Here is a 27746-nt window from a genome sequence, read left to right on the forward strand (position 1 = left end):
CCGCCTCGGAGAAGCCCCGCCAGGCGCTGGCACTTCCTCCTTCCCAGCAGGCCTGGATGTGGGGTAAAGGTGAGAGGAGAAGCGAGCCAAGAAGCAGAAGCCTCCGCCTCCCGCCGCTCCCGCTTGAGCAACTCCGGCTTCACTCTTTGGGCTGGAGGCCGAGGGACGGGCGGCGGCGAAGACCCCGACTGCTACGCGGAGGCCTCTCCGAACGGGAAAGCGAGCAAGCAGCGCGGCCTGCCAGGCGCCGGGGCTCAGGTAGGGGGGGGGGCAGCGCAGCGCGGTGGGAAGAGGAGGAGGAGGAGGGTGCCCGGGTGGGGTGGGAGCCCCGCAGAAAGGGGGGGCGCCCCGCAAGTGAGGTTTATTTGGGGGTCTTGCTTGCTCCCCTTTCTCCTTCCCTCACCCCACCCCGTAAGTCGCCTCCTGTTGTTTCTGCAGCTCAGCAGCCAAAGCCAAACAAACTCGACACTTTGCAAAGCGCAACCCGATGAATTCAGAAAAAAAAACCCAACAACAACGCGAAAACAGGCAAAGTTCGCAATGGAGCGTGACAGAGTTTTGTGCTATTGCTTTGCTGTGCAATAAGCCGTCCTGGGTTAGGGCTGACGTCACCAGAAAAACTTTTTTAGCTCATTACTGTCCCTGCAACTGCTTGCTGTAGAGCCCAGCTGCAGCTTGAACGCAGGGCACCTGACTGCGAAACTAGGGTTGCCTACACATTTCAAGCATATTTCCCCTCCCCTCAAAAAAATCCTGGAAACCGTGGCTTGTTAAGGGTGCTGCGGATTGTAGGTCCGTGAATGAACGACTGTTCTTGGGGTTCGTTTGGGAGGGGGGAATGTATTTTCAACGCACAGTGTGTATATGCAGCCTGCTTAAGCTGTCAGCTGCCTCTGTTTGTAGTTTTACTTTTTGGGAAGCATTTAGGGCGTATGAACGAGAAATGATAGCAACGTTGTCAGGGTTCGGGAAGAAAGTGAAGTGTGTGTTTCTCAATCGCCCTGCAAAATAAATGCATTTTAGATTACCTTTTGCAAAGGTGCCAGGCAGGCAGAGCACACAGGGAACATTGTTGCCATGGGTGCCCAAGATGCTTCACAAAAATCAGTAAAGACTGGCTTGTTCTGGACTTGTGACACAACAACCTACTGGTGGTAAACAAAGGGCAGGGATCGAAATAATATAGTGTAAGGTTGTCACAAAGAGGTATCGTCATATGTACCACAGAGGGAAAATACATGTTGGGTAAACCCAACTGAGTATGATATTAAGATCATGATGTATTATTACTATACATTAATTACTATAATTCATAAGCTGCACAAGGTGGTTTGGTTGTACTTAAATTTGCATATCATTATCAACTTCAGTGTCATTGAGAGCCCCTCTAGATTACAGTCAGATCTCGGGTTACAGATGCTTCGGGTTATGCGATTTTGGGTTGCGCACCGCACCGAACCCAGAAGTACTGGAACGGGTTACTTCCGGGTTTCGGCGTTTGCACAGAAGCACTGAATCGCGACCCGCGCATGCGCAGATGTGCAGGTCGCGGGTTGCGAACGCTGCAGGTTGCAAATGTGCCTCCTGCACGGAATCATGTTCGCAACCCGAGCGTCCACTGTATGATCTTTCAGAAGGGCGGGATTAATACCTTTTTCACTAGGCACACCCAGGACTTGCAGTTCTGTTTCCCGTTCCCACAGATTAGAAGCTTTGCTGTGAGGGAATAGCTTTGAAGTTTTGACTTTTAAAAAAAGGTCTGTAGAAGATATGCACTCCAGCAGAAGGAGAGCGTGAAGTCTCTGGAGTAAAAGGTATGATTGTTTTTAAACAGGCAGGGACATTCAAATCGACTTGGATCGTGGGAGAGGTTTACATTGTAAATGACCCAAGTAAAATGAATTAACAACAGATCAGGAAGTGCAATCAGTTCATAGGAGTCTGTTTATTTTTATTTTTTTAAAAAATACTGTTTTCTGCAGATCGTCATGGAAAACCAAGTGACTGATTCTTCCGAAGAGCGTACATTTCAGTATCAGAGTTCACTCCCTTCACTGCCCGTTCCTGCTCTCGACGAATCTTTAAGGAAGTACCTCGATTCAGGTCTTAAACAAACGTTAATGTTTATTGTGGCTAAAGACTTAAGTAACATGGAAAGAATAACCTGCTTTTTGTCTGCTTAGTCAAATAACTTCATGCATGTTAAGAGTCTGAAAGTACTAAGGATTTTGAAACACAGTTACTATAATACATTACTTTATTTGCAGAGTTAGCATGAAATGTACCAGTATGCTTTCAATATTTAAAGCACATGAAGTCACAATAAAAATGTTTGCCACTGAACTGTGCAAAGGTTGTAAAGTGTTATCCAACTCTGCACTTTCTAAAGTCAAATGGGAGGAGCTTGAAACAGTGACAGTGTCCTTGTTAAAATTACTTGGTTCCTACCCAAGACAAACAACCTTCAAAATACAGCAGATTTCTATATACTGAAGCTGTAAGTGACACAATGCTTAGAAACAATAATTAAGATGTTAATAAATAACTTATTATCAGGTAAATGTGTATAGGGTTGCAGCCTAAGAGAGTGCTATTGAACTCAGTGGGGGTTACTTCTGAGTAGGATTGAGCTGTAAATGTAAATAAATTTGTGTATTGTCTAGATTGTCTAGTATTTCAAACTATAATGCCTGTTTGAAATACCCAAGGAACTATGAGATGTTACAGTTTAAAAGCCAAAAAATAGCAGTCATTACTAGAAGGAAAAAGAATATTTTCTTATTCCTGTTACAAACCATATGGCTTTAAAAAAATGTTCCTTTTAACCTTAACTCTCATATTCATGATTTAAAATCGGATGGTTTGTATCCACTGGGGGTTGGATACCTTGGTTGGAAATAAAATCCCTCCCATTGATTGCTTGATCGACTAAAGCCGTAGTTGATTAATATTTGCAACCCTTATTGTTGTAAGTTTTCATTTTTCATGAAACATTATTAGAAAAGAATGGTTGTTACAAAGGACTTGCATACTTTTTTTTTAAGCAACACTTCTGAATCAAAATAACTCCCAACTATCACTGAATATCTTCCTAAACATTGGGTATTTATGCCAATGTATAAAGTTGTCATTGTACATTGTGCCTTTAAGTTTAATCTTTTAAAAGTTTCATAGTCCTAAGAATCAAATAGCTTCAGATTTCTCCAGCCAAGCACTGTAATGACTGTGTCCTTAAGAGTCAATTTACCAGCTACACCAGCCTGTTGGAATGCTCCTTAGAATTGCAGTGTAAGTCTCTGACAATATGCAGGCTTGAAAGAAGTTCAGTAGAAAACAAGCAGACTTGGTAAATGGACGTAGGATTGCCAGCACGATTTAGCACTGAGTGATTATTGCTGCCCGACTCTTCCATGGCTCACTGTTTTTTCTTCAGGTGTAATAATCTGAAACCAAGCCAGGGAATAGGGTGTGCATGGTATTTGGCTCTATTCTGATTTGGCAAAAGGGTAGGAGATAGCAATTTGCAGATTTTACAGTACAGAAATAGCCCTGGCTCAGTTATACTTAAAATATAGGCTTGGCAAAATATTCAAATATTGCCAAAGGACTTGACCAAGTCGTTTCACTCTTCATCTTCTCAGGATTAGTTGTGGTGACACTCCTTCTCAAAGGAAAAAAACAATACCTTATATCTATGATATATCTACTGAACACTGGTTACTGTTCAGGCTCAATGTGAGCTTTCCATTTTACTTTGAGAGTGTAGTGACTGCAGGCTACCGTAATTCACCCAGGCATCTTCTTAGTCTTGTGCAAAATCTGTCCATTCCAATAACATTGTGTTTCAGTTGATACTGGATGGTAATGGAAGTTTTGTTTGTGGTTATTAATTTATAACAATTCTTCTGCACATGTAAGCCGTCATTTAGTACGACAGAGATGGGTTTGCATGACCAAAAGCAGCAGAAATATGAGATGATTGGACCCTTACTGAACTCAAAGCATGGGAACCCCCAACAAAAATTTAAAATTTGGCAAAATATTTGGACTTAATGATATGTATTGGTATAATTTGGAATAACTAATGTGGTATGATTGGATTGTTAAATGGAAAGTTTAATTAAAATTATTTTTTTTAAAAAAGAGATGGCTTTGCATGTATGAACCTGCACTGTGTTTGTCTCGTTAACATTCAGCTGTTAAGAAATAACTATTTACAGATACTGTCAGCCATGGCAGTTGGTTTTTTTGTTTGTTTTCTGCACACTGATTTTGAACTTTGGAACATAAATGCAACTTGGAAGTACAGTCATAAAAAGGTTCAAAACATTTTTGTTTAACTAAACATTTGTGTTTTGCAGTGAGACCTTTCCTAAATCAAGAAGAATATCAAAGAACTTCTGACATAGTAAAAAGATTTGGAAATGGGATTGGGAAAGAGCTACATCAAAAATTAGTTGAAAGAGCTAAAGTGAAGAGGAACTGGGTATGTTTTAAGAAACCTTGCATGGTTTGCTAATTCATGCTGATAATCAATTTTCTAATGAAAGACAAGAAGAGGGTGCAAGGCTCATATCTTAGAAATATCAGTCATTGACTCAATACTTTGATCCTTACTTATACTGCTTCATCTCCTGTTGTGGGATGAACCACACATTCTAACAGAATTTTCAGGACAAAACCCTCTTTTTATGTGTGGAAAACCAGCACAAATGCATAATAACCAGATCACCAGTTCAGTTAATCAAAAATACTATACAGTGGTACCTCAGGTTAAGTACTTAATGCATTCTGGAGGTCCGTACTTAACCTGAAACTGTTCTTAACCTGAAGCACCACTTTAGCTAATGGGGCCTCCTGCTGCTGCCGCGCCACCAGAGCCCGACTTCTGTTCTCATCCTGAAGCAAAGTTCTTAACCTGAAGCACTATTTCTGGGTTAGCGGAGTCTGTAACCTGAAGTGTATGTAACCTGAGGTACCACTGTATTTTGATTTCCATCCCACTGAAGTCAATAAGTCTCGCAGAGCAATCCAATGCATGTTTACTCTCTACAGAAGTCCATCTGTGTTCAGTGGACTTCATGTGTGCATAGGAGTGCAGCCTAAATTAATATAAGACCAATGCTTCACTTTAATTGTATTGTGGATCAATCTGGAACAAACATTTTAATGTGCTCAAGCACAGGCTGCTTTGCTTTGGTCTTAAATTTGTTGATTGAAGAAGAGTTTTTAAAAAATTGTTACATAATAATTCTTAAACTGGATTCCTGGTTTGTGATATTTTACCATTTCATATCTAAGAAACAGAAGGAAATCCTTTTTTCTTTCCTATTTTAATTGTGCAGAGACCCATATCAGGGTTTAGAAAATGGAGACCGTTTCACATGAAATTTTAAATGCCATACTGAACATCTTCCGAAAATTCAAGCATCTGATACTTAAAAACAAAACAAAAAACACTTCAGGTGTAAGATAATCCTATGTAGAGTGCTACATTTATAGATTCTAAACATGAGATAAATGTCTGATGTCCACATGTTCATTGTTGACCACAAGTAAGGTTTAACCGCTAGAAATGTTTGTTGTTTAGTCATTTAGTCGTGTCCGACTCTTCGTGACCCCATGGACCAGAGCACGCCAGGCCCTCCTGTCTTCCACTGCTAGAAATGTTAGCAAGGGCCGAAGCCCACTTGCATTTTCAGATAGTTGGACCAGGCATATGTGGTCAGCACATTGCTTGGAGCATGCACGGACCTCTGTGTAAGAGTACGAAAAGCAATTTAACTAAAATATAATAGGAAAATGTTTTATCCAAATAACTACTTTAGGCACATTTATAGATATAGATATATAGATATATAGATATATAGATATATAGATTATTTGCATAGGAAACCCCCATGCCACATCAGAAACTGAGTCTCCCTCTACTTTCAAATGTTGTTCATTGTGTGGCATGGAGGGTGGCTGTTTGATCCTTATATAGTGGTACCTCTGGTTATGTACTTAATTCGTTCTGGAGGTCTGTTCTTAACCTGAAACTGTTCTTAACCTGAAGCACCACTTTAGCTAATGGGGCCTCCCGCTGCTGCTGTGCTGCCACCGCATGATTTCTGTTCTCATCCTGAAGCAAAGTTCTTAACCCAAGGTACTATTTTTGGGTTAGCAGAGTCTGTAACCTGAAGCGTATGTAACCTGAAGCGTATGTAACCTGAGGTACCACTGTATGCCCAACCCTCTTTTGATGTGCAGAACTACTTGTGCTGATGCCAGTTATGAAGCTATCCTTTCCCTGAGGCCATTCGGCAGAAGACAAATCTAATTGTCAGAGCTGTGCTCAAGGCTCCTTATGCTCTTAACTGCTGTTTCTTTTCAGCTGGAGGAATGGTGGCTGAATGTGGCCTATCTTGATGCACGTTTACCAACACAAATCTATCATAATTTTGGAGGGCCAGGCCCTTACCTCGAACATTACTGGCCACCCAAAGAAGGGACTCAGATAGAAAGAGGAAGCATTGCTGTATGGCATACCTTCAAATTCTGGGAACTATTGAGAACGTAAGAAACTTAAAAGCACCATGTATTAGTTCTTATATATAAGGATGATACTGGTCACTTTTTTGGGTGGGAGTGTAAATATTGCTAATGTTCATTGCTGAATGTAGTCCCATTTGATTGTTTGAGGAGTTCTGTACCTGCTTACTTGGGAGTAAGTAAACTCAATGGGACTATTTTTGAGCAGACATGTATAGGATTGCACTGTCTGTGTCCGTGTCTTGGAAGTCCAAACCTGTGTTGCTTCAAACATATATCAGTGGATATATGGCTGCAGGCTGGAGTAAGTCCCACTGAACTGTACGGCACTGCATCCAAGTTAGCATGCACAATATGAGGCTGTAATTGTCATAAAAAGAGAGAACAGAGGACACCTCACTAGTGTTTCCTAATGAGCAGATAGCTTTGCTGACTTAGGTAAGCGATTCTTATCATGGGCTATAGAAAAATGGTATAAGGGCTCAGAACACTAGCCTATTTAATCAGGGAAAGATTCCTTCCTGGTGTCAAATCTGGTATCATCTTATCCTTGGGTTTGCTGCACTTTCTTTTCAACAGAATTTGAATATCTTAACAATGTATTGTTGTCTTTATTACAGAGAAAAGTTGCCTGCACATAAACAGGGCAATATGCCTCTGGATATGAATCAGTTCCGAAAGTTGTTTAGCACCTGCAAGATTCCAGGAATTACACAAGATTCCATTGCCAGTTATTTCAGGACAGGTAAAAAAAATGATTTTCTAGATTAGAAGGTTTTTTTTTTAACAAAGCATGTTTATATAACATCCATTGCGTACAAAAGGGCTCACAAGTACATTTATTTTGCTGCTCTGGTTTTAAGAATTATTATTATTGTTTGGTTTCATTTTCTGGCCTTATAGTAAACTTTAATCTGCAGTATAGGAATCCAGAGGCAAATAGTCGCTTATTTCTTAAAAGTCCCAGTGAAATCTTTGTAACCCATGTAAAAATTACTTAGAAGGATAACTTCAGTTACCGTAGTTTTCGCTCTATAAGATGCACCAGACCATAACACGCACCTAGTTTTTGGAGGAGGAAAACAAGGAAAAAAATATTCTGAATCTCAGAAGCCAGAACAGCAAGAGGGATCGCTGCGCAGTGAAAGCAGCAATCCCTCTTGCTGTTCTGGCTTCTGGGATAGCTGCGCAGCCTGCATTCGCCCCATAAGACGCACACACATTTCCCCTTTTTAGGAGGAAAAAAGTGAGTCTTATAGAGCAAAAAATATGGTAAGCATGGTCTTTGCAGCATCTTGGCACTAAAAAGCCATAAGATTTGACATTTTGTCCAACTCTTCAAAGCACAGTAGCACCTTCAGTAACAGGATCTTGCAGTCCTACATAAGAACAAAAAGGTTCAGTCACATCTATAAATCTAATTGAAAAGAGGGTGGATTTCCTTTGGCCTGATTTGGTTGACCGTAAAAAAGCTTCTTAAATTATATTTGTACTTTGGTCACAGTGATTGTTAGCAGGTTGATTAAATTGCAATGATTGTAATGTCTATAAAAATAAAACTAGTTGTAAAACTATTTTATATAAAACAAACTTGGACACTAGTTATTAGTTGCACTAGTTCTTAGCTACAGAGTTCTTGCAATGTCCAGCTGGAATGGAAACAATTCAAGGAGACCAGGAGGCAAAAGTTGCTCATCTTTCTGGTGAGCTGATGGAGAGGCCTTTCCCACCAGTACAGCCATCAGTGCAAGAGGTTTCAGGGAATATGAATCGATGCCACAGTAAAGCAGTGTACTGACAATGTTATATTTACATTGATGCTGAATTGCCTCTCTTCATCCGTTTGAACACACAATCACCATGAATGTTGTTTACAGGTGAATAAGCTCTTGGTGAGATAATAATCTTTATAGGCACACCCTATTTGATTGCCTCTGCAAAACATGCCCTGTTGCCACTGTGCTCTTCAGTTATGCCAATACGTAGGTAGTTGCGATGTACAAACCGAGAATGCCTCCTTCCCGAAACATTCCTGAAGGTAAAATGATTTGCCTGCTTCTTTATAAACCTGCGCCATCTACTTAGGGCAGTATGCACTAATTGTGTGCTTGTGGCCGAGGGGCAGAGACCATTAGCAGCAATAACACTGAGCTGTAGGAATGAAGGATGTCTCAAGTCAGATCCATGTTCCCATGTCCTAACGAGAACCTTTGAACTCTCCCATCCCCCTCCTGGAAGAGGCAGTGGTTAGGAAGAAAGCAAAGGCTCACTCTCGTTTCTTTCTTTCCTTGGTTATTGAAAGGCGAGACCATTCTTCAAAGGTGAGAAGTTTTTCTCTAGATCAACACAAGGGCTGCTTCTGTGGGCTGGCGTCTTTACTATCAAGCTGTCCCCTCAGTCCATCTGCAGTTGCTTCCACTTCCTCTCATCTCTAGGAAAGAGCCTGTAACCTGGACCGTGTCATCAACGGCCGAGGACCAGCCAACTCTCTCACATGTCTATTTGTAATATTGCTTACCTGCCCCTTACCATAAAGTCCTGAGGCCGGTCACAATATATAGTTTTGAAAACAAGTGAAGCATTTCAAAGTGCTGTAATGATCAAAACACTAAATAGTACTGTATAGATTCAACAAAATGGGTGGGACCCACAAAACAAAAATACCTTAACAGTCGAAGAACAGAGTAACAAGGTGTGGGCCTTCAGCATTTGGTGAAAGCCATACGGTGAAGATTAGCATGTCAGGGGTACTGGTTCCCTCATCCTCACTTTATATAAACACAGGTTTTTTGGTGTGTGTGTGTGTGTGTGTGTGTGTGTGTGTTACCATGCCTTAGGAACATGGATAGTAGGCCTAGGTGTGAGATGAACTCTGCCACTAGACAAAGCATAAATTTTAAAATAATGTTGCTGATTTGTTAAAGGAGTACTGTATACATAAGGGAATGCAAATAATTATTTGGGAGTCTTAAAAGTGCTTGTTGACAGTTTCTGAAGATTTGAGAGGCCCTCATACTAGCCTCTTAAGTGGCTTTTGTCTCAGGCCAAATTCCCTAACACTTCACCCCAGCCAAATACTCTCACAAACCAGTCTAGCTACTGAGGTCAATTTGCCTCGGTGCTTCAAAGCTTGTCTGGGTGTACACCTGGCTGCCTGGACCAGTTTAGCCAACTAATATCCCACTTGTTTACCCATCTTCTGATAAGAGTACACAGTATTTCGAGCTTGTTTGTGTGGATGCTAATGCTCATATCATTTAAGAAAAGGATATTTTAAAAAAATACTCTAGTCACCAATGTATTGCTGTGATCAAAGTGTCCAAGCATCCGCTGGAAATCACTCCAGTATTCATCCAGATAAAACAAAATGCGCCCAACACCTGCTATGCTTTATTTCTTCCTTTCCAAAGGTAAACATTGCAGAGAATCCTAAATATTCAGCTGTGTTGTCACATCATGCTATAGAGCTTTTCTGTTTCAGTTATCTTTGCAGCGCAGACTTGTGTTGGACTGAGAAACACATTTCTCCATTGAACTGGGTAATGATTAAAAGAGGTTATTGTATTGGTTTTATTTGTTGCAGTACCTTACCTGGCATTTTGCAGTGACTGCATCATGCTCACAGGCTTTTTTCTTTTTTCTTTTTCATCTTTCAGACAGTGAAGGTGAATCCCCATCTCACTTGATAGTCTTGTGCCAAGGTCGAATTTTTGCATTTGATGGGGTACACGATGGTCAATTATTGAGCCCACCAGAGATTTCTAGGTATATTTACAATAAGTACAAGTTAAAAATCAATGATCAAGTTTGTTTCTGTTACTTTGTTTCTATGTAGATTTAATGTGAGTTACCCAACATGTTAAAAAGTAACATTTGTATTCTAAAAATGTCTCCATGAGATCACTGAGGGAACATTTTGGAAGGAAGATTATACATCTTCAAAGGAGTTTTGCAAGCTCCATTGAAATAAATGGCATCTGCATGGCAGTAGTGTTTTGTGGACTGTACTCTGATAGAGTTCCACTTCATCGTGAGCTGCACAGTCGTACCTTGAATCCAGAATGCCCTGGAACATTCTTTTGGAACCCAAATGTCTGACGGGGCTTCCGCAGCTTCTGATTGGCTGCAGGAGCTTCCTCCAGCCAATCAGAAGCCGCAGTTTGGTTTTCGAACATTTTGGAAGTTGAGCGGACTTCCGGAACAGATTCCGTTTGACTTCCAAGGTACAACTGTATTATGTTTCTTTCACATTAACTCCTTCCTCTAAAATTCCTATCTGTTATTCACTCACTTTTTATGGAGGATCCAGATTACGTCATTACAAGATCATTGCATTCCAGTGTTTTCTGTCTTGACTGATTTGTGACATTTTTTTTCATTGCATTTTATTGCAAAAAAACAAAAACTATTGTAGCAAAGTGATATTGACACTACTAAGGGCTTACTGTGACTTAAACAATTTCCTCCCTTCTGCTCCTCTTATTGTTTCCTGTTCAGTATACGTGGGGGACTCATGATGAATTGCCTCTTAATTAGTCGACTTCTGCTCCCCATGGGAACAGGCTTGAATTACTGATTTCAGAAAGGAAAGGAAAGGAGAAAGGAAAAGAAAAGAGAAAAAGAAATAAAACTAATGCTTTTCTCCAGCCTCATGAGAAAAGGAAAGAAACTGATTGCATTGTGAGTCACTACTAATTTCCCAAGTGTAGTGAACAGGAACTAATAAAAGGAGTGAAAGCTGAAAAGGAGCAAACTACTGCAAGAGACTTTGGCTCAGTGGGAGTTTCATCCATGGCGATGGATGCTGCTCAATAAACTAGTGCTACAGTGGTGCCTCGCAAGACGAAATTAATTCGTTCCGCAAGTTTTTTCTTCTTGCGAGTTTTTCGTCTTGCGAAGCACGGTTTCCCATAGCAATGCATTGAAAATCAATTAATGCGTTCCTAGGGAGACCGCCTTCAGACCAAGTCCGGGGACAGTCTTTCCCCGGACCTCTTCTGAAGGCTGGTGGGGGGGGGACTTTTCTCCCCACCGCCAGGCTTCAGAACAGCCTTCTGAAGGCTGGCGGTGGGAAGAAAAGCCCTTCTCCCGCCGCCAGCCTTCAGAAGAGTTCCTGCAGGGCTGCCTAGGCTGCGAATAGCAGCCTGCTGCCGGGTGCGAGGGATGCTCTGAAGCAGAGCGCCCCTCGCCCGGGGCAGACATCTGCAGCTTGGGGAGCCCTGCAGGACTTCCCCACAGGGCTCTCCAAGCTGCGGATAGCAGCCTGCTGCCCCGCTCGAGGGGCGCTCTTAAGCAAAGCGCCCCTCGGGTGGGGCAGACATCTGCAGCTTGGGGAGCCCTGCCGGACTTCCCCACAGGGCTCTCCAAGCTGCGGATAGCAGCCTGCTGCCCCGCACGAGGGGCGCTCTTAAGCAGAGCGCCCCTCGGGCGGGGCAGACATCTGCAGCTTGGGGAGCCCTGACTTCCCCACAGGGCTCTCCAAGCTGCGGATAGCAGCCTGCTGCCCCGCACGAGGGGCGCTCTTAAGCAGAGCGCCCCTCGGGTGGGGCAGACATCTGCAGCTTGGGGAGCCCTGCCGGACTTCCCCACAGGGCTCTCCAAGCTGCGGATAGCAGCCTGCTGCCCCGCACGAGGGGCGCTCTTAAGCAGAGCGCCCCTCGCGCGCGGCAGACATTCACAGCTTGGGGAGCCCTGCGGGGAACTCTTCTGAAGGCTGGAGGCGGGAGAAGGGCTTTTCTTCCCACCGCCAGCCTTCAGAACAGCCTTCTGAATGTTGGCGGTGGGGAGGAAAAACCCTCCTCCCACCGCAAGCCCCGGGAAGAGAGGAGAAGCTGCGCGCCTTCTCCTCTGTTCCCGGACCTCCCACCGCAAGCCTTCAGGACAGGTCCGGGAACAGAGGGGAAGGCGCGCAGCTTCTCCTCTCTTCCCGGGGCTTGCGGTGGGAGGAGGGTTCCCCGCTGTCCCCGAAGATTTCCCTATGGGCTTTCGTTTTGCGAAGCAAGCCCATAGGGAAATTCGTCTTGCGAAGCCGCTAAAAAATCGGAAAACCCTTTCGTCTTGCGGGTTTTTCGTTTAGCGAGGCATTCGTCTTGCGGGGCACCACTGTATATTGAACCATAGTTTTAAATTCAAATGACAACTTTGGGCTTAAAAAAACAGGATGCCATTTGGGTACCTCTCTGGGTTTCTCTGAATAGTTGAATGGGCTGAGTGGTTATAGCAGCAGCTGCTGCCATTTGCCCTCTTCCCAGAGTGTCCTTAAGAGTACAGCTAATAGGCGTTGTCTGTTGAGAAATGTGCGGCGGGAAAGGCAGGAGGGGATGACAACTTCCAGACAGCAGCTGGTACAAGGGCCACTGCTGCCACAGCTATCCCTCTCCTTTCAATCTTTTGTGCCCCATCTCCTGAAAACCACCATCTCCTCCATTCATTGTATCTGTGAAAGTGGTGGTGAAAAGGAGATTTTGACTCTGTTCTGTTTCCAGCCGCATTAAAGGGCCTTACTGCAGAAACAACCATTGACCTCTGTCTCCTTTTCTCTGAAAAGGCATCGCTACAACCTGCGTGCTTCAGAGAGCAATTAAAATATTACTTTAAAAAAAATATATCGAGGCGAAAAAGAGAACGTGCTAGAAAAGAGAAACATATGTGGTTGCGCTATGAATGTTGACCTGTAAGGACATATTTCCACAGAGAAATAGTGCAAGATCCACTGAGCATAGGTGCACCTCCTAGAAATTGTGGGGAACGAGTAGTTCTGTGCAATTTTTGCCATGGGTATATAGTTGTAAAAGGCATGGATCTGAAATGAGTTCTGAGAAGGCATGCAAACAATTCATCAGACCATCTTAGACTCCTAGTGGGGTCTGAGAGAAAGCATGTGGGCATATGAAGGTAGACAGGGTGGCCTAGCTGATAGGACACTGGAACTTGAATTACTTAGTTTCAAGTTCTGGATAATCACAGGCATAAGAGAGTACCTTAACTGATATTTTGCATCTGGACTACTAACTAGCTTTAATTTCTCATTTTTTATTTTTAATCCTTCAAGGCAACTTTCCTACATCAAAGAGAGATGCCAAAATGAACCCAAAGGGCCAGGATTGGCTGCCTTAACATCTCAGGAAAGAACCCCATGGGCAAAGGTTGGTACAGTTCATTTCTTTTTGTGGTGGAAGGCAGTGATTGCCTGGATTGATGTGTTTTTTGATTTTTAATCATGACTACACTTGTCTCTTAGACACGTGACTATCTTATCAACTTGGATCCAAAGAACCTGTCCCTTTTGGAAAAAATACAGAGCAGTGTATTTGTAGTCTCCCTCGATGAACTGAGTCCTCAAGCTACACCTGAAAATTATACAGAGGTAATTATGGATTGCTGGATTCCATATTCTGTGCAGTTCTTAATAACCTGCTTCATGTTAAATAAACATTTGGCTCACCTCGTGTTGTGGCCGAGGCTGTAGGTTTCGCTCCACCCATCAATTACCCTAATATAATGATATTGTTTTAAGATGGGACATATCAGGCAGTATCAATGTTGACACAAAGCTGGCACAGCCCACCCTCTGCTAAATAATCCTCTCCTGCGCTCACAGGACAAACTGCAGCATATCACAAGTAAACAGTGGAAATGAACATGGTGCACAACACCAAAGGGTCTGCAGAGCAGTTATGCTCCTGAGCAGGTAGCATGTATCATGAGAGGGCAGACGGCCGTTCACTCAGACCAAAATCAGAAGCATGTCAAATGGGAGCGAGAACGAGACCTGTGCAGCTGGATGCTATACAACAAAAACTCTGATAAAATACAAAACAGTCCCTAACTCAACGAAAATATTAAAGCAGGATCACAGTAATGATTACAAAACAACCATCAGAATTAAACATCAAAATTAATCCTCATGCCTTTTATATCTTAGCTTCTTGCAGTGGTTATATAGCAACATGGTTTCTACAGGCAGCTTTCGAGTACAGGCAAAGAGGGAAAACACTGATTAGCAACAAAAAGATTGTTGGGCATTAACTAATACTGAACTGTGGGAGTGTTGTGGTCATTTCTTAGGGCTAATTTGCATTTTTGGGGGGCAAGTGCTTGTAATGTTTAATAATACACTTCGGTCAGAAAACACATCTTCCAAATGTGGCTGAGGACCATTTGCTTGTGTTGGGAGCTTGGCATCTCCAGTTCAACCTTTTCAATATTTAGTTCTATAAAATACTGGTGTATACAGGCAAATGCACTCTCCACATACGTGTAAATCAATACTTTGGTCTATATTGAAAAGAGCTAATGAGAAGAAGAACTGTACAGTCGTGCCTCGGAAGTCGAACATAATCCGTTCTGGAACTCTGTTCGACTTCTGAAACATTCGACTGCTGAAGCGTGGGTTCTAATTGGCTGCAGGAAGCTCCTGCAGCCAATCGGAAGCCGTGGAAGCCCCACCGGGCGTTCGGCTTCCAAAAGAACATTCGAAAACTGGAACACTCATTCCCGGTTTTCGATCGTTGGGGAGCCAAAACGTTTGACTCCCAAGGCGTTCAGGAGCCGAGGTACGACTGTATTTTGAGCAACTGTTAGTCTGTTCTTTCTTTGCTCCATCAAAATGCCACCTTTCTGCTGAAGCACTTAGTTTAAACTAGTGGTCTACTGTAGCCTTATTAGACTTTACCGACTGGTGGGGTCTGAGGAAGGAAGTCAAATGACACAGGTTGATTCAGAGAAAGAGTTTATTCTGCTCTCCGGATAGCAGAAGGCACTTGCGTGGTCAGTCCACAGCAAGTCCAAAGAAATGAGAAATTTAATGCAGTATATATATCCTCCAGGCACCCTCTCCCCCCTTCCTCAGGAATCCAGCCACATCAGTGTAAGAGACTTGAAAGAAAACTGAAAAGGAATGAAGAGAGAGGAGGAAAATAATGCAAATTAATGTGCAAACTGTTTCATACTGTTCTATAATGAATGAAAGGCCCCTGCAGTTCTGGGTGGGGAGGAATCAAAGGGCAGTTCGGAAATTTGCTGTCTCATTTCACCCTTAGATGCAGCCAAGTGGTATGGGAACTGTATGATTTCATTTTGATCTTCAGTTCATTTTTTTGCCAATTTTGTCAAGGGTAACGTTGCAGGCTTTTCTTTTGGAACTTAAATGTTAACTTTTGACTTAGATCACCTCTTTGGCTCTATTGGGAGATCCAACGCTACGCTGGGGAGACAAATCCTACAACCTCATTATATTCTCAAATGGAGTGTTGGGTTCAAACTGTGATGTAAGTAGATTTTTTTTACCTGAGGCCCCATCGATTCTTTGTATTCCTTAAATGCTACATTTTTTTGGGGGGGGGAGTTGGTGGTAAAAAGGGAGTTGTATCTTTTTGAATAGCAGTTTCTGTTTTAGCACTCTGCTTTCACAAATACCTCAAATAAATAACAATTTATAAAGGAGTTGCTTTATAGTCTGAGCTGGCTAGCTAAATACTGAATAAAAAATAAGCATAACATAATGAAAGAAACTCTCAGTGAATGCATTTGCACATCACAGTAAACCAGATTTTCAGGCCCTGTGTGGTTTATCTAGAAAGGGCAGTATGCTGACTTGCCTTCCCTGGTGCAAATGGAATACACCAGTAAGCCTTGGTTTATTACTCCCTAGTCAGCAAAACCAACAACAAAACATGGCTTCAGGTTGGCTAAGGATCATGGCTCGTTAGGGAGCAACAAAACGTAATCACTGTTGCAGACATAAAGGAAAGCCAAGACTCTCTTGTTATGGGGGTAGCAAAGTGGGAGGAATTGCTTGCCAGCACGCTTACTCATTTTTGATAAGCCAGACCTTCTGGTTTATTGTGGTTTATCATTGCAATACAAAACATTGCTGGTGCTACACCGTGAGAGTCTTTTTGTGGAGGAATGCCAGAGAATCAAAATCAGTAAGTTTGGGCCCAAGTTTATGGTGCACTAATACAGTCATTTCTGTCTTGCGCATGTTCCAGCATTCTCCTCTAGATGCCATGGTTTTGGTAGTCCTCTGTTCTTACATCGATGCCAAGGTTGTTGAGTCGGAGGGAAGGTGGAAGGTATGAAAGATTTACAGTCCCAGCCTATCCTATGCCAGTTAATAATAAGATCCTCACGTTTATGGAAATAAATCTTGGGACTGCTCTCTCATCTTTTGAAATGAAAAACAGGGACCAGACAAAGTGCGGGATATCCCCTGGCCAGAGGAACTTGTGTTCAGGTTGGATCAGAAAGTGCTAAACAACATTGCGCACTCCAAGGAACAGTATGAGAAGCAGGTATGTCCTCTCTCTGCATCTTTTTCTGTAGACACGGGTTCCTTTATTTAGACCTGTTGCGGGTTAGCTGCCTGACCAGCTTCACTGAGTTCTCAAAGCACAATGATATCTGGGACAGGCACAGTTGATTAAACGTTAGAGCTTTCAGAACTCATTAGTACAAACCTCCTTCTCTCCCACAGCAATTTATTTGTGACTGTAAATTATTGCAACCTGATTAAAGCAACGAGTCAGTTGTATCAAATTGGTTTTAACTGATTAGAGCTAAAATCCTGTGCACACATGCTTTGAACTTAATAGGACCTACTGTTGAGTAAACTTGCATAGGATTGAGCTCTAAATCTACGTAAACTGGTAAACGATGAAAACAATCTTTTTGAAAGAAATAGCATGCTTCCTTTGCTTTTAGATGGTGCCCCCTACCTGCAATTAATCTAGGATGCCCCTTTAATTAAACAGGCAAGTCCAGTTTAACTCAGTGAGGCTTACTTCTTGCATAGGGTTGCATTGTAAAAAGGTTGATCTTAAAAAAAGAGTAAGATTTGAATGCATTCGAGTTCCTGTTTTCACCTGAATCCAATAGTGCTATGTAAGGGGTGCGGAGGGCAAGGAGGAAATAGAATAGTCAATATGCGTTATTGTGTAGAGTTTGGAAGTTGAAATTTTGGGTTTGGGTTCCCTCCCCTTTATCCTGTGGTGACAGCATTTTCGTTTTTCTCAGGTGTCTGATGTAGAGGTGGTGAATTACGCCTTTACAACCTTCGGCAAAGCGCTGATCAAGAAACAGCAGTTGCATCCCGATACATTTGTTCAGCTTGCTCTCCAGCTGGCGTACTATAAACGTCACGGACAGTAAGAAAAAAAAAGTTATCTAGGCAAAATTGGAATCAAATAACTTTGAATACGTTGATTCCTAGATGAAGTAAATTGTGGAGCAGATCCTTAGTAGCTCACCCAAAAATACCTATACAAGAGAGTGTGCAGCCACTTTGAATGAAGCCTGAAATACAACGGGATGCTTCAAAAGCATTCAGACCTCCTAAACCAAGTGGGATGTCCCTGAAGGATTTTGAGGCTCTGTAGGGAGACATCGGGGCTTTGACTACTGCCTTGGTATACGTGCTTTTAAAGCAGTCGCAGTAGGAACTGCTCTGAAAGTACATATTGGGGTAGTCATCAAAGGGTGGAAGTAAAGTAGGTGCACCCGAAAAATAGCTGCCAATGGGGCAAGGCCCCTCATACACACACACCAAGGAGCCAGAGAGGATTAGGATCCTTTGTGAGGGGTGTGTTTTATCCCCACTCCCAGCCATTTTTGACGATGTCAGTCAGTATTCCACTGTGATACCTTGCTCCCCAGTCACAGCTACATTAAAATATTGGCTGCTTGGAATTGTTTTTTTTGGGGGGGGGGGGAGCAATCACTTCACCACCAAGAAAGGCTTGCGTAAAAGTGCCTGCAGGGAGATTGGAAGATTGGGCAGCTGCACCAGCAAAATCCAGTCCAGCACTCCTAACAGAGCTCCTGCACAGAGCTCACACGCAAACACACTGTGTTGATGGCTTGAACAGTCCCATTACCTTTATGTTTCTGGATCAGTTAGTCTGATTGGTTCTTTCATATATGGGTTTCTGCTAAAACATTGAATCGGCAGGATCTTTAATATACCCTCACTACACCTCCAGTAACCTCTCTTCCACCCCCATTATTTGCACACTCCATCGACCAGTGATAAATGCAGATGGTCACTCATCATTTAATCATTTAGAGTGGCTTGCATGTAACCATGCTGGAAATGTTGTGCTAAGCAACAATTTTTTTGCCATTGTCTTTACCTGTGCCTGTGTGATAATCACCCCCCAACCCCCAATAGCTATGCTGCATATGACCAACTTTGCAGGAGTTGGTCCACACCTGGATTCAAATACTCTCTTTGTCTTGAAGCACAGTGGGTGGCCTGTTAGTCTCAGCTTATCCGAGAGTTGCTTTGAAGATCAAAGGAAAGTGGTGAAACGGTGTAATCCACCATAAACTACTTAGAGAAAGGGTGAGGCAGAAATATAATAAACGAATGCACTGTGATTACACTGCTGCTTTTAAAGGTTCACATGCATTCACCTTCTGTTCTTGCCCTTGAAAATGGGCTTTCTTGAAAATGGGAAAATCTTACTTTACTTACATTAGCTAAAAATAAATAAATGAATAAGCTTTCCAATTTGCCTGTCTCCTTTTACCTTTACCTTTTTACTTCCTTAAAACATGCTTGCACAATTGGATACTTTCTCATTCAAGTGGAAAGGGAGCTTTCTTTTTTGTAATTGTCCTAACATTCTTTTCTAGCCCAGGTTGCTGCTATGAAACTGCTATGACCAGACGTTTTTACCATGGCCGGACAGAGACTATGAGACCGTGCACCATGGAAGCTGTTGAATGGTGCAAATCCATGGTAGATCCAGCCTTTACTGTAAGCATTGATAACGATAAGTACTTTAGGATTTCCACTTCTGCATGCTTTGTGTTGTCTCTGTGAAAAGCAGCCGGGATGTGGGAATCAAGGCTGTCTATTCAAGCCTTTTTGTAATAATGGTTCAAATCCAGTGGATACATAAGCCCTTATGTTCCCATGGGAGTTAAATCTTGGTTGCTGCCTCATGCATCCCATTCACCAGCTTTCTTCATGGCAGAGAGTACAGATAACTAAAGCAATCATGTTATGTAACACACACAACTTGAGACCTAAGACTAAACCCATTCACCATGGGAGATGTAGCCATTTGTTGTTGTTTTTAAAATGCAGAACAAACTATATTGTTTCACTGGAATTTGATTTCCTTGTTTTTAAGTGGGGCAGCGATAGATCTCTCTCCTGCGGTTTGCTATCAAGTGGTAAGAATTAGAAATCTGGCAGAGAAATAAGGCGGCCATCTCACTTCTACCATTTTTTGGGTCTTCCTTTCTTCCTCCTGCTTTTCATTCTGTTCACTGTACTGTTGTGTTTTGCTTGCATTGGAGCTCTGGATTCATCCACTATTAACTGAACGGTTTGGGCACTTGGAAGCTAGGATTTCACATTGCAGAAATCCTACAGGGCTCTGTTCAGGTTTCTCACACCGCAGGATTGTTGCAAAACAAACAGCCAGAGATGGTGTAATAAAGCTTATCCCTTTTTACAGGGCTCATTCTGTGCCCATTTTAGTTTGGCATCTTGCAGTTTTGCTGCAGTCACTTTCCATTGCCATTTGGAAGGGTCTTTTCCACATTTATTCACTGGGCTGTTTGGGGAAACATAAAACAAGGTTTTGTTTATTTAGCATATATGGATATTTAAGCATTACCTGGTCCCATTGAGGAAAACAAGCAAATTCAGAGATCCACTCTGATGGTTAGCTAGTTCTTCTGATGATCAGCTTGCAAGGAAACAGTTCTGGGAGAGGAGGAGGTGAAGCTGATCTCTCAGTTGAGTAAATGCGATGGACCCGCCTTCTCTCTCTCTGTTGCAGCCATAGGAAATGGCAGCTAACAGTTAAGGGGTGAGGAGGAGAGAAACACCAGCTCATCTGTCTGCTAAGCCAATGGAGCGGGTCCTGCTGTCCTGACACTCTTTAAGCATAGCTATAATGGATAGCAAGGAAGCAGGCATAAGGTATGGATCAGGTCGTGTGCTGCATTTTCTTTCTTGTAGTGCTTTTTGAGCAAATGCCACCTGGATAAGACCTCCGTGACTTGACTGAGTGCACGTACTGATAATTAATAAAACAATGCATGCTCACTGTTTGTGTATGGATTCGCCTTTCATCTCTGCAGGACACGGCTATGAAAAGGTAGTGACTCCCTCCTGCTGGCTGATGTATTGTTAAATAGACAAGTGCCCTAAGTTGTTGCATTAACTCTAAAAGTGTTCGTTTTGCCCGGGGATTGCAGGTCATAAACGGCGACAAGGAAGAATTTCAGTTGGCTTAGAGGGGAACAGCAGGGATGTACGATTTTCCCCCCAGCGTCTTGCTTGAGGGAGGAGTCTTCAGTTTTATTCTGTTGGGCGCCACAGTCCGTTCAAATGATTTTTCTTTTCTTAACTTTCTGCAGCTCGGCCAACGAAAACAGCTTATGCTGAAGGCATTTGCAAAGCACAATAAACTGATGAAAGAATGCGAGAATGGAAAAGGTACTTTCCTTTTTTTTTGACGCTTGCCAAGGGATGTTTCTGGTGTGATAAGTTGGCATTTGTGTTCTCTCCACCTCTTTATTGCGACACGCTGCTGAACCGAGCTGAAAATAGGGCATATTAATTCACCCTTCCATGCATTGGAGGCAGCAAGTTCTGCCTCCTAAGAGCATAAACTGCTGTCATTGCTACCCTTTTAGCAAATTCATGAGCATCCATAGTAGGGGGCAAGACGGCTAGTTAACTTCCCCCATGTGCCATAATTCTCTGATGTCCAGCTTTCATTTTAAAAGGAAAGTCTCCAGGACAGGGGTAGGGAACTGCTGACCTGCAGACCAATCCTGGCCCATTAGGCCTCCTGATTTGGCCTGCTAGGCTGTTTTGGGGAAGCCACGCCTACCCACCCAAAGCTATACATCATGTATGACAGGGCTTCAAAGGAACAACTGGAAGCTTAAAATGGGCTCCTGATCACTCCACTGCTGGAGCAGAATGTAGTCCCACCTGCCCATCAGGTGATGATGGGTGGTCAGAGTGCACCTTGCTGAAGGATAGAGGAGCAGTTTGCATATAATGGAAACAGTTTCTTCCTCCCAGTGCTGCTCTTTGAAGTGACCTCATTCTGCTCCTTAAACTTCTGAAAATTGGACATTTTTAAAGGATCAGCTTGAGACTGCTTGAAAAAGGCCTTCAAACATTGCTGTGCTGTGCTTTGATGTCCCAACAATTGGGACTGCAAAGCACAGCATCACCTGACATGAGAGACAACAGATTTACCCATTGGGAAACAGGAGTTGACCTGGAATGTATGTTAATCAGAGGCCAGGCCTACTTAGGCCTTGTCACCATCCAGACCCCGTATTTACCAGAAATTGTTGACCAGTTCTTCTGTGCTTATTTGTATATTTTCTTTGTGGTATTTATCACACACACACCATTGAGAAATCCCTGCAGATGGCCATAAGCCTAATCCCCAATCCATTTTGGCCACTGCTCCTGCTGTAATCAGGAGGCCAATAGGCTAAACCAATTAAAGATTGCCAAAGTGCTTGAACTATACTTCTCCCACTCTCTTGCACAGAGAGCTGTGAAAATCTACAGCTGGCTATTGAGACAAGCAGTGAGTAAGAAATCCGTACAGTACATCTAAACCACATGGGATTATTATTTCTCTTTACAGGATTTGACCGTCATCTTTTAGGTCTTCTGCTTCTGTCAAAGGAGCACAGCCTTCCTGTGCCAGAACTCTTCTCAGATCCTGCTTTCTCTAGAAGGTACCTTTTAAAATGCTATGCCTTTGTCTGACAGTTGGGAGTGGGGTAAAGTTAAAGGTACACCTGACCATTAGGTCCAGTTGCGGACGACTCTGGGGTTGCACGCTCACCTCGCTCTATAAGCCGAGGGAGCAGGCGTTTGTCCGCAGACAGCTTCCGGGTCATGTGGCCAGCATGACTAAGCTGCTTCTGGCGAACCAGAGTAGCGCACGGAAATGCCGTTTACCTTCCCGCCGGAGCAGTACCTATTTATCTACTTGCACTTTGACATGCTTTTGAACTGCTAGGTGGGCAGGAGCAGGGACTGAGCAAAGGGAGCTCACTCCGTCGCAGGGATTCGAACCGCCGACCTTCTGATCGGCAAGTCCTAGGCTCTGTGGTTTAAACCACAGCGCCACCCGCATCCCTTTGGGAGTGTGGGGCACCTCAGCAAATCTTGCACCGAATCCCAGCGTGGCAGATTTGTCAGGGTTGACTGGGTGGAAACAGGATGAGTAACAGCCCACTATAGCAGCTGATAATGTTGCCTTGGTGACAAGGCCAACTCCTTGTAGGCTGAGCAGTCCCAGATGCTCCAGCAGAGCCTGGAGAACAGCTGTGTAACTTGCAGTGCTCCCTTTAAAAATGTCCTTACCTGCTGCTTTCTTGAGTCTTTGCTGCTGGACCAGGAAGGATACAGACAAAGAGAGGACTTCCACCCACCTTCCAGCTAGTTCCTCCTCTTCCTTTGCTTTGCAATTCCCATTATCTCCAGGTAGGACTGGGAATGATTCCTACGAGCTGGGATAGCTCAGTTGGTGGAGCATGACGTCCTTAATCTCAGGGCTGTGGGTTCGAGCCCCACATTAGGCAGAAGATTCCTGCATTGCAGGGGGTTGGACTGCAATGACCCCTGTGGTCCCTTCCCACTGTTTTGTCTCTGTGAAACCCCTGCAGAGCTGTTGCCAGTCAGTGTAGACAACCCTGAGCTAGATGGACCTACGGCAACCTCTCTTAATGCTTTGATGTTGATGAGAGCGCATTCACTTCCTCTGGTGTCGCTTGCTAAGGATCAAAGGGAAAGCAGCCCCGTGTGTTTGTTTGATTCTGGATGGAAACGATTCGTTCTGCAATCGTGTTTCTTTTTAATTTGCAGCGGGGGAGGTGGGAACTTTGTGCTTTCAACGAGCCTCGTCGGCTACACGAGAATCGGGGGAGCTGTGGTTCCAATGGTGCACCAGGGCTACGGCTTTTTCTACAGAATTAGAGACCACAGGTGAGGATGCTCTTAGCCCCAACTCAACAACTTATACCTGCTCTCTGCGTTTCTCTCTGTGTGCATCGTCAGTGAAAGTATCAGCCCTGGCAGTATTTCAGTAGGCAAACCAGAAATCACAGGCTGCCCTCACAGCCAGCAACTTAACTGGTTTTTATTTTTGTCAAATAAAAAGGAGGGGTTGAGGAAGAATGTAGGGTTGCTCCTTTTTTTGGGGGGGGGACAAAGTTTTTGAGCTTTCTTTTTTGGGGGGGCGGGGCGGGTGAGTTTTACCCAAAGTTGTTGAGCTTTTTTATTTACCAAATCTCAAAAAAGACATTTTTTGCTATTACAGTGGTACCTCGGGTTAAGTAATTAATTCGTTCCAGAGGTCCGTTCTTAACCTGAAACTGTTCTTAACCTGAAGCACCACTTTAGCTAATGGGGCCTCCTGCTGCTGCCACGCCACCAGAGCACCATTTCTGTTCTCATCCTGAAGCAAAGTTCTTAACCTGAGGTACTATTTCTGGGTTAGTGGAATCTGTAACCAGAAACGTATGTAACTCGAGGTACCACTGTATTTAGGAAAAATCAGCAGCAGCAAAAATGAGACTGCCGACATGGGTTGCCATATGTCCAGATTTTCCCAGACATTTCCCCAATTTCTGCCCAGACACTGCTTCAGACTAGAGTCTTCCGTTGTATGTCTTGGAACCTCCGAACGTATGGCAACCCTAAAGAATGGGAGGGGGAAATGTCCTTCAAGAGGGGGAAACAAGGGTGAATGAGAAGTACAACAAGCATCTCAAGGAGAACTCAGGATTGCTATTTCTGTTCCTGTCCTGGTGATACTGTAATATTTTCATTGCTGTGAAATAGTAGTATGGCCCTGGTATTCATTATGATGCTGAATGTGCTAGTAGAGAAAGATAACTGATTCTGGATTCACAGTTGACTTCGTAATATAAAAGTGACCTAGTGTGATTCACTAGATAGCGTGTTTGAGCTGGGGGGGGGGGATACAGGGGAAAGTGCTCCCCCGAGATACTAAGAGGTCCAGTCAGAACTGGTGCTTTGATTCGGGCCTGGAAATCCAGACATTTTAGCTAAGGGTGTAAACGGTTCTTCCATACTTATACCCTTTACATTGAAGCCATTGAATACTAGTATTCAGAATTGCTGTGTATAGTATGTCGCCTTGTCAAATCACAATGGCATTATCATCCATATGCGACTGAACATCTGTGTTGATTTTTAGAATGCTATTTATCTAAACAATTGTTTTTTTTAACATTTCCACTGATAGGATTGTTGTGGCCTGCACCTCCTGGAAGTCATGTCCAGAGACGAATGCAGAAAATCTGTGTCAAATTCTGTTCCAGTGTTTACAGGACATGGCCAAGTTAATGAGCACAGCCCAGCTGTAGAGAAGAAGCTGACACTATATAGTGCCTTTAATGCTTCGTGCAATTACTATGTCTGTGTATCCTGTACACTTGAGGAAGGAAAGTTTAAGCCAAGAGGAGTGTTTACAACTAGGTAAGCTACTTTCCGGTTGAGCATAGGCAGAGAGAATGCAAAACTCTTCTTTTTTTATAATGACCTTTACTGCAATAACAATGCAATAGTTTTCCTTGAATAATGTTGCAACAGCAATGCAAAATGACAAACTCTTAGTAGAAACTATGCAATATTAAACCAAGCCTCAGCAATGCAAAAACATGAGCGAATCAGTGGTAGTTCAGAAAATGGTACACACTCTGTGCCTTTGCAAGGATTATGAATCATGATTCCTTTCAAGACAGGATGATTATCATGGCTCTTAGAATTTTTAGCTTCTAAAGCAGGGGTGGGTAACCTTTTCTGGACCATGGGCAAAAAAAATCACCCTTGGCCAGCCTTACATGAGCTGCTTGCCAGCAGTGGATATGCGCGCGTGCGCGCGCACACACACACACACACACACACCACTTGCCACACTCTCAGGCAGGTAAGCACCCATCTGCTCATCAAATTATCAGTCTAGTGATGGGGAATGATTTGAACCCCAATACTATTTCTACCTTAAAAAAAAGAATGGCAGAAAAACTTGGTTTGGGGCTGGGTAACCCCCCCCCCTCCCCAGGCTGGCTGTTAGTCACCCCTGGTGTAAAGTAATCATGATAGGTATTGGGATTATTGCTTTATGTAATTCTTCACTACTGTCCTATTTTATGTGATGGGATCTTTGCAACTCAAAAACCACCACTTTAAAAAAGGCTTTTGAACAGAATGATCATGTGCGAAACTTGTTTTAAAAATTTGCTTTTATTTTCCAAAATAAGAATATTAAATGAAACTGTACTTGAAAGCTTGCAAATATATATATATAAGGTGATTATTAGAAAGTATGTATACTACTGTTGCTTCACGCGTATAGCTCCACAAAATTCTCAGGACTTCCTTAGCATTTTAAAACGAAGCACCCCCTCATAATTTTATCAATTATGTAATTTCTTCTCTTTGGAATAAAACCACATCAAAGACAGTGTTGGCTTGATTAATCTGTATGTACATATACACACTTCATTGTGAAGAAGGCAGGCAGGCTCCTGTCAAACTTGTCAAACTCCCCTAACCCATATAGTGCTTAAATTCTTCAGAACACTTAATGTGGATATTTATCTTTCAAACATATCTCTTTATACCCTATTCTTCCACAATGCAACTGTCAGTTAATGAAAAGCAATACAAAAAAGTGGTAAACTGTAAAATCCAGTCATTTATGCCAAAAAGGATATTGTGGACCTGGAAAAGATGCAGAGAGAAGCAACCGAAATGATCAATGAGCTGGAGCAACTTGGATTTCTATTAAACATCAGGAAGAACTTTCTGGCTGGAAGAGTATAACCCCCTTTGGAGGTTTTTAAGCAGAGGTTGGGTGGCTATCTGTCATGGAGTCTTTAGTTGAGATTCCTGCATTGCAGAGGCATTGAATTAGATGACTTTTGAGGTCCGTTCCCTGATTCTATGAAAGGTGACAACATTTGGGGGCTTTAGCTTAGAAGAAAAAGTGGGTAGGAAGGGATATATTTTGTGTATAAAAATTAGGCATGTTCTGGAGAAAGTGGACAGAAAAGTTCTCCCAGTAATACTAGAAGTTGGAGTCCTCTACTAAAGAACAGAATGGAGTTATTCATGCAGCTCTTAGTTTAACTGCAGGATTTATTACCACAGAGCGTAGCAATGCCCACCAAAGCTTTAAAAAGCTCTTTCTCACAAGCAGATGCTGTTGACTGGTGCATTTGTGGGGAGGGGGACAGTCTAGGTAGGTCAGGCTCTATGGTCTTCTTCAGGAGTCTCAAATGAAAACAGCCACACAAGTAGATTTGCTTCCCAGTATGTTGTGAGGAAGCTATAAAGAAACGTTTTTAATGGAGTGAGGTTTCCACTGCAGCCATGCCAAGGTCAATCCAGGAAGTCTGACAATCACCAACTGAGACTTCATAAAAATCCTTTTCACCGAGAACCCAAAATAGTTGGCTTTGAGAGTACTCACCAGTGTTGCTCCGGCACAATTGTCCATTTTTAAATTAGTAGATAATAGTTGGTCTTACTTCAATTAGCCATTCAGATGTCGACATATCTTCTTGGTCTGTAGTTCTGGCTTCCAGGGTGCAAGGAAAGGGAGGGCTTGTCTCGTTCTTTCACTCTCAGGTGTGTGTATTTTTAAGCAAAGTCCTTGGAGTGATCAAACAACTGTAACTTTTGAAAAAGGACAGCAAACATGTGTCTCTAGACAGCTGAGAACGAAAGGTAAGCACACCCTAGTGTATAAAATGGATCGAGACAGGAAAAGCTTCGGTTTGAGAAGCCTTGCTGCAATTCAGCCCATCCGCCAATACTGGTTTATTTTGTTTAATATGGTGATGACACAAGTAGTGCCTCTTGCAATCGCCATCTCAAGAAGTGAATTCAGCTTTAGCAATATTCTGCTTTTGTTTTAATTTATGCAGGGGCTGATCCTGCTTGAACATTGACTAGAGTGTAATAGATTCCTTTTGCAGCCAGTAGCTGTTGATGTGTTCCTTGTTCTTTGACTTTCCCGTTCTGGATCACTGCTATACTGTCCGCGTTCTGCACTGTTGATAAGCGATGAGCTATTACAATACAGGTGCGGCCTTGCCTGGCTTTATCCAGAGCCTCTTGGACAACCTGTTAAAAACAGAAAATTGTTTTCAGTGAATGGGAAACAGAAATAGAAAGG

The 27746-nt window shown here is 43.0% G+C and overlaps 2 protein-coding genes across 6 annotated transcripts in view; one reads left to right on the plus strand and one right to left on the minus strand.

The window, feature by feature from the left end:
- The first annotated feature begins 30 nt into the window (after positions 1-30).
- Positions 31-26027, plus strand: CROT (carnitine O-octanoyltransferase). 2 transcript variants are annotated; one of them, XM_081882033.1, is made up of 17 exons: positions 31-258; positions 1983-2103; positions 4362-4486; positions 6377-6558; positions 7155-7279; positions 10191-10299; positions 13586-13679; positions 13775-13900; positions 15702-15803; positions 16527-16610; positions 16722-16829; positions 17551-17681; positions 19171-19294; positions 20914-20992; positions 22173-22266; positions 23402-23521; positions 24807-26027. In XM_081882033.1, the coding sequence occupies exons 2-17, from the start codon at positions 1989-1991 to the stop codon at positions 24925-24927; spliced, it is 1839 nt and encodes a 612-aa protein (XP_081738159.1). In that variant the 5' UTR covers positions 31-258; positions 1983-1988; the 3' UTR covers positions 24928-26027. The 2 variants fall into 2 exon arrangements, with proteins under 2 accessions (XP_081738159.1, XP_081738160.1); XM_081882034.1 differs by lacking the exon at positions 31-258 and adding an exon at positions 1681-1814.
- LOC309353016 (ATP-dependent translocase ABCB1-like) overlaps positions 25311-27746 on the minus strand; it is a 55826-nt gene continuing 53390 nt past the window's right edge. For all 4 annotated transcript variants that reach the window (XM_081881890.1, XM_081881889.1, XM_081881891.1 and 1 more), the window contains exon 28: positions 25311-27694. In XM_081881890.1, coding sequence (XP_081738016.1) covers positions 27488-27694 — 207 coding nt within the window. In that variant the 3' untranslated portion in view covers positions 25311-27487. The remainder of the gene's footprint in view (positions 27695-27746) is intronic.

Source organism: Podarcis erhardii, assembly GCF_964252035.2.
Source record: "Podarcis erhardii genome assembly, chromosome: 12".
Classification (NCBI taxonomy): Eukaryota; Metazoa; Chordata; class Lepidosauria; order Squamata; family Lacertidae; genus Podarcis; species Podarcis erhardii.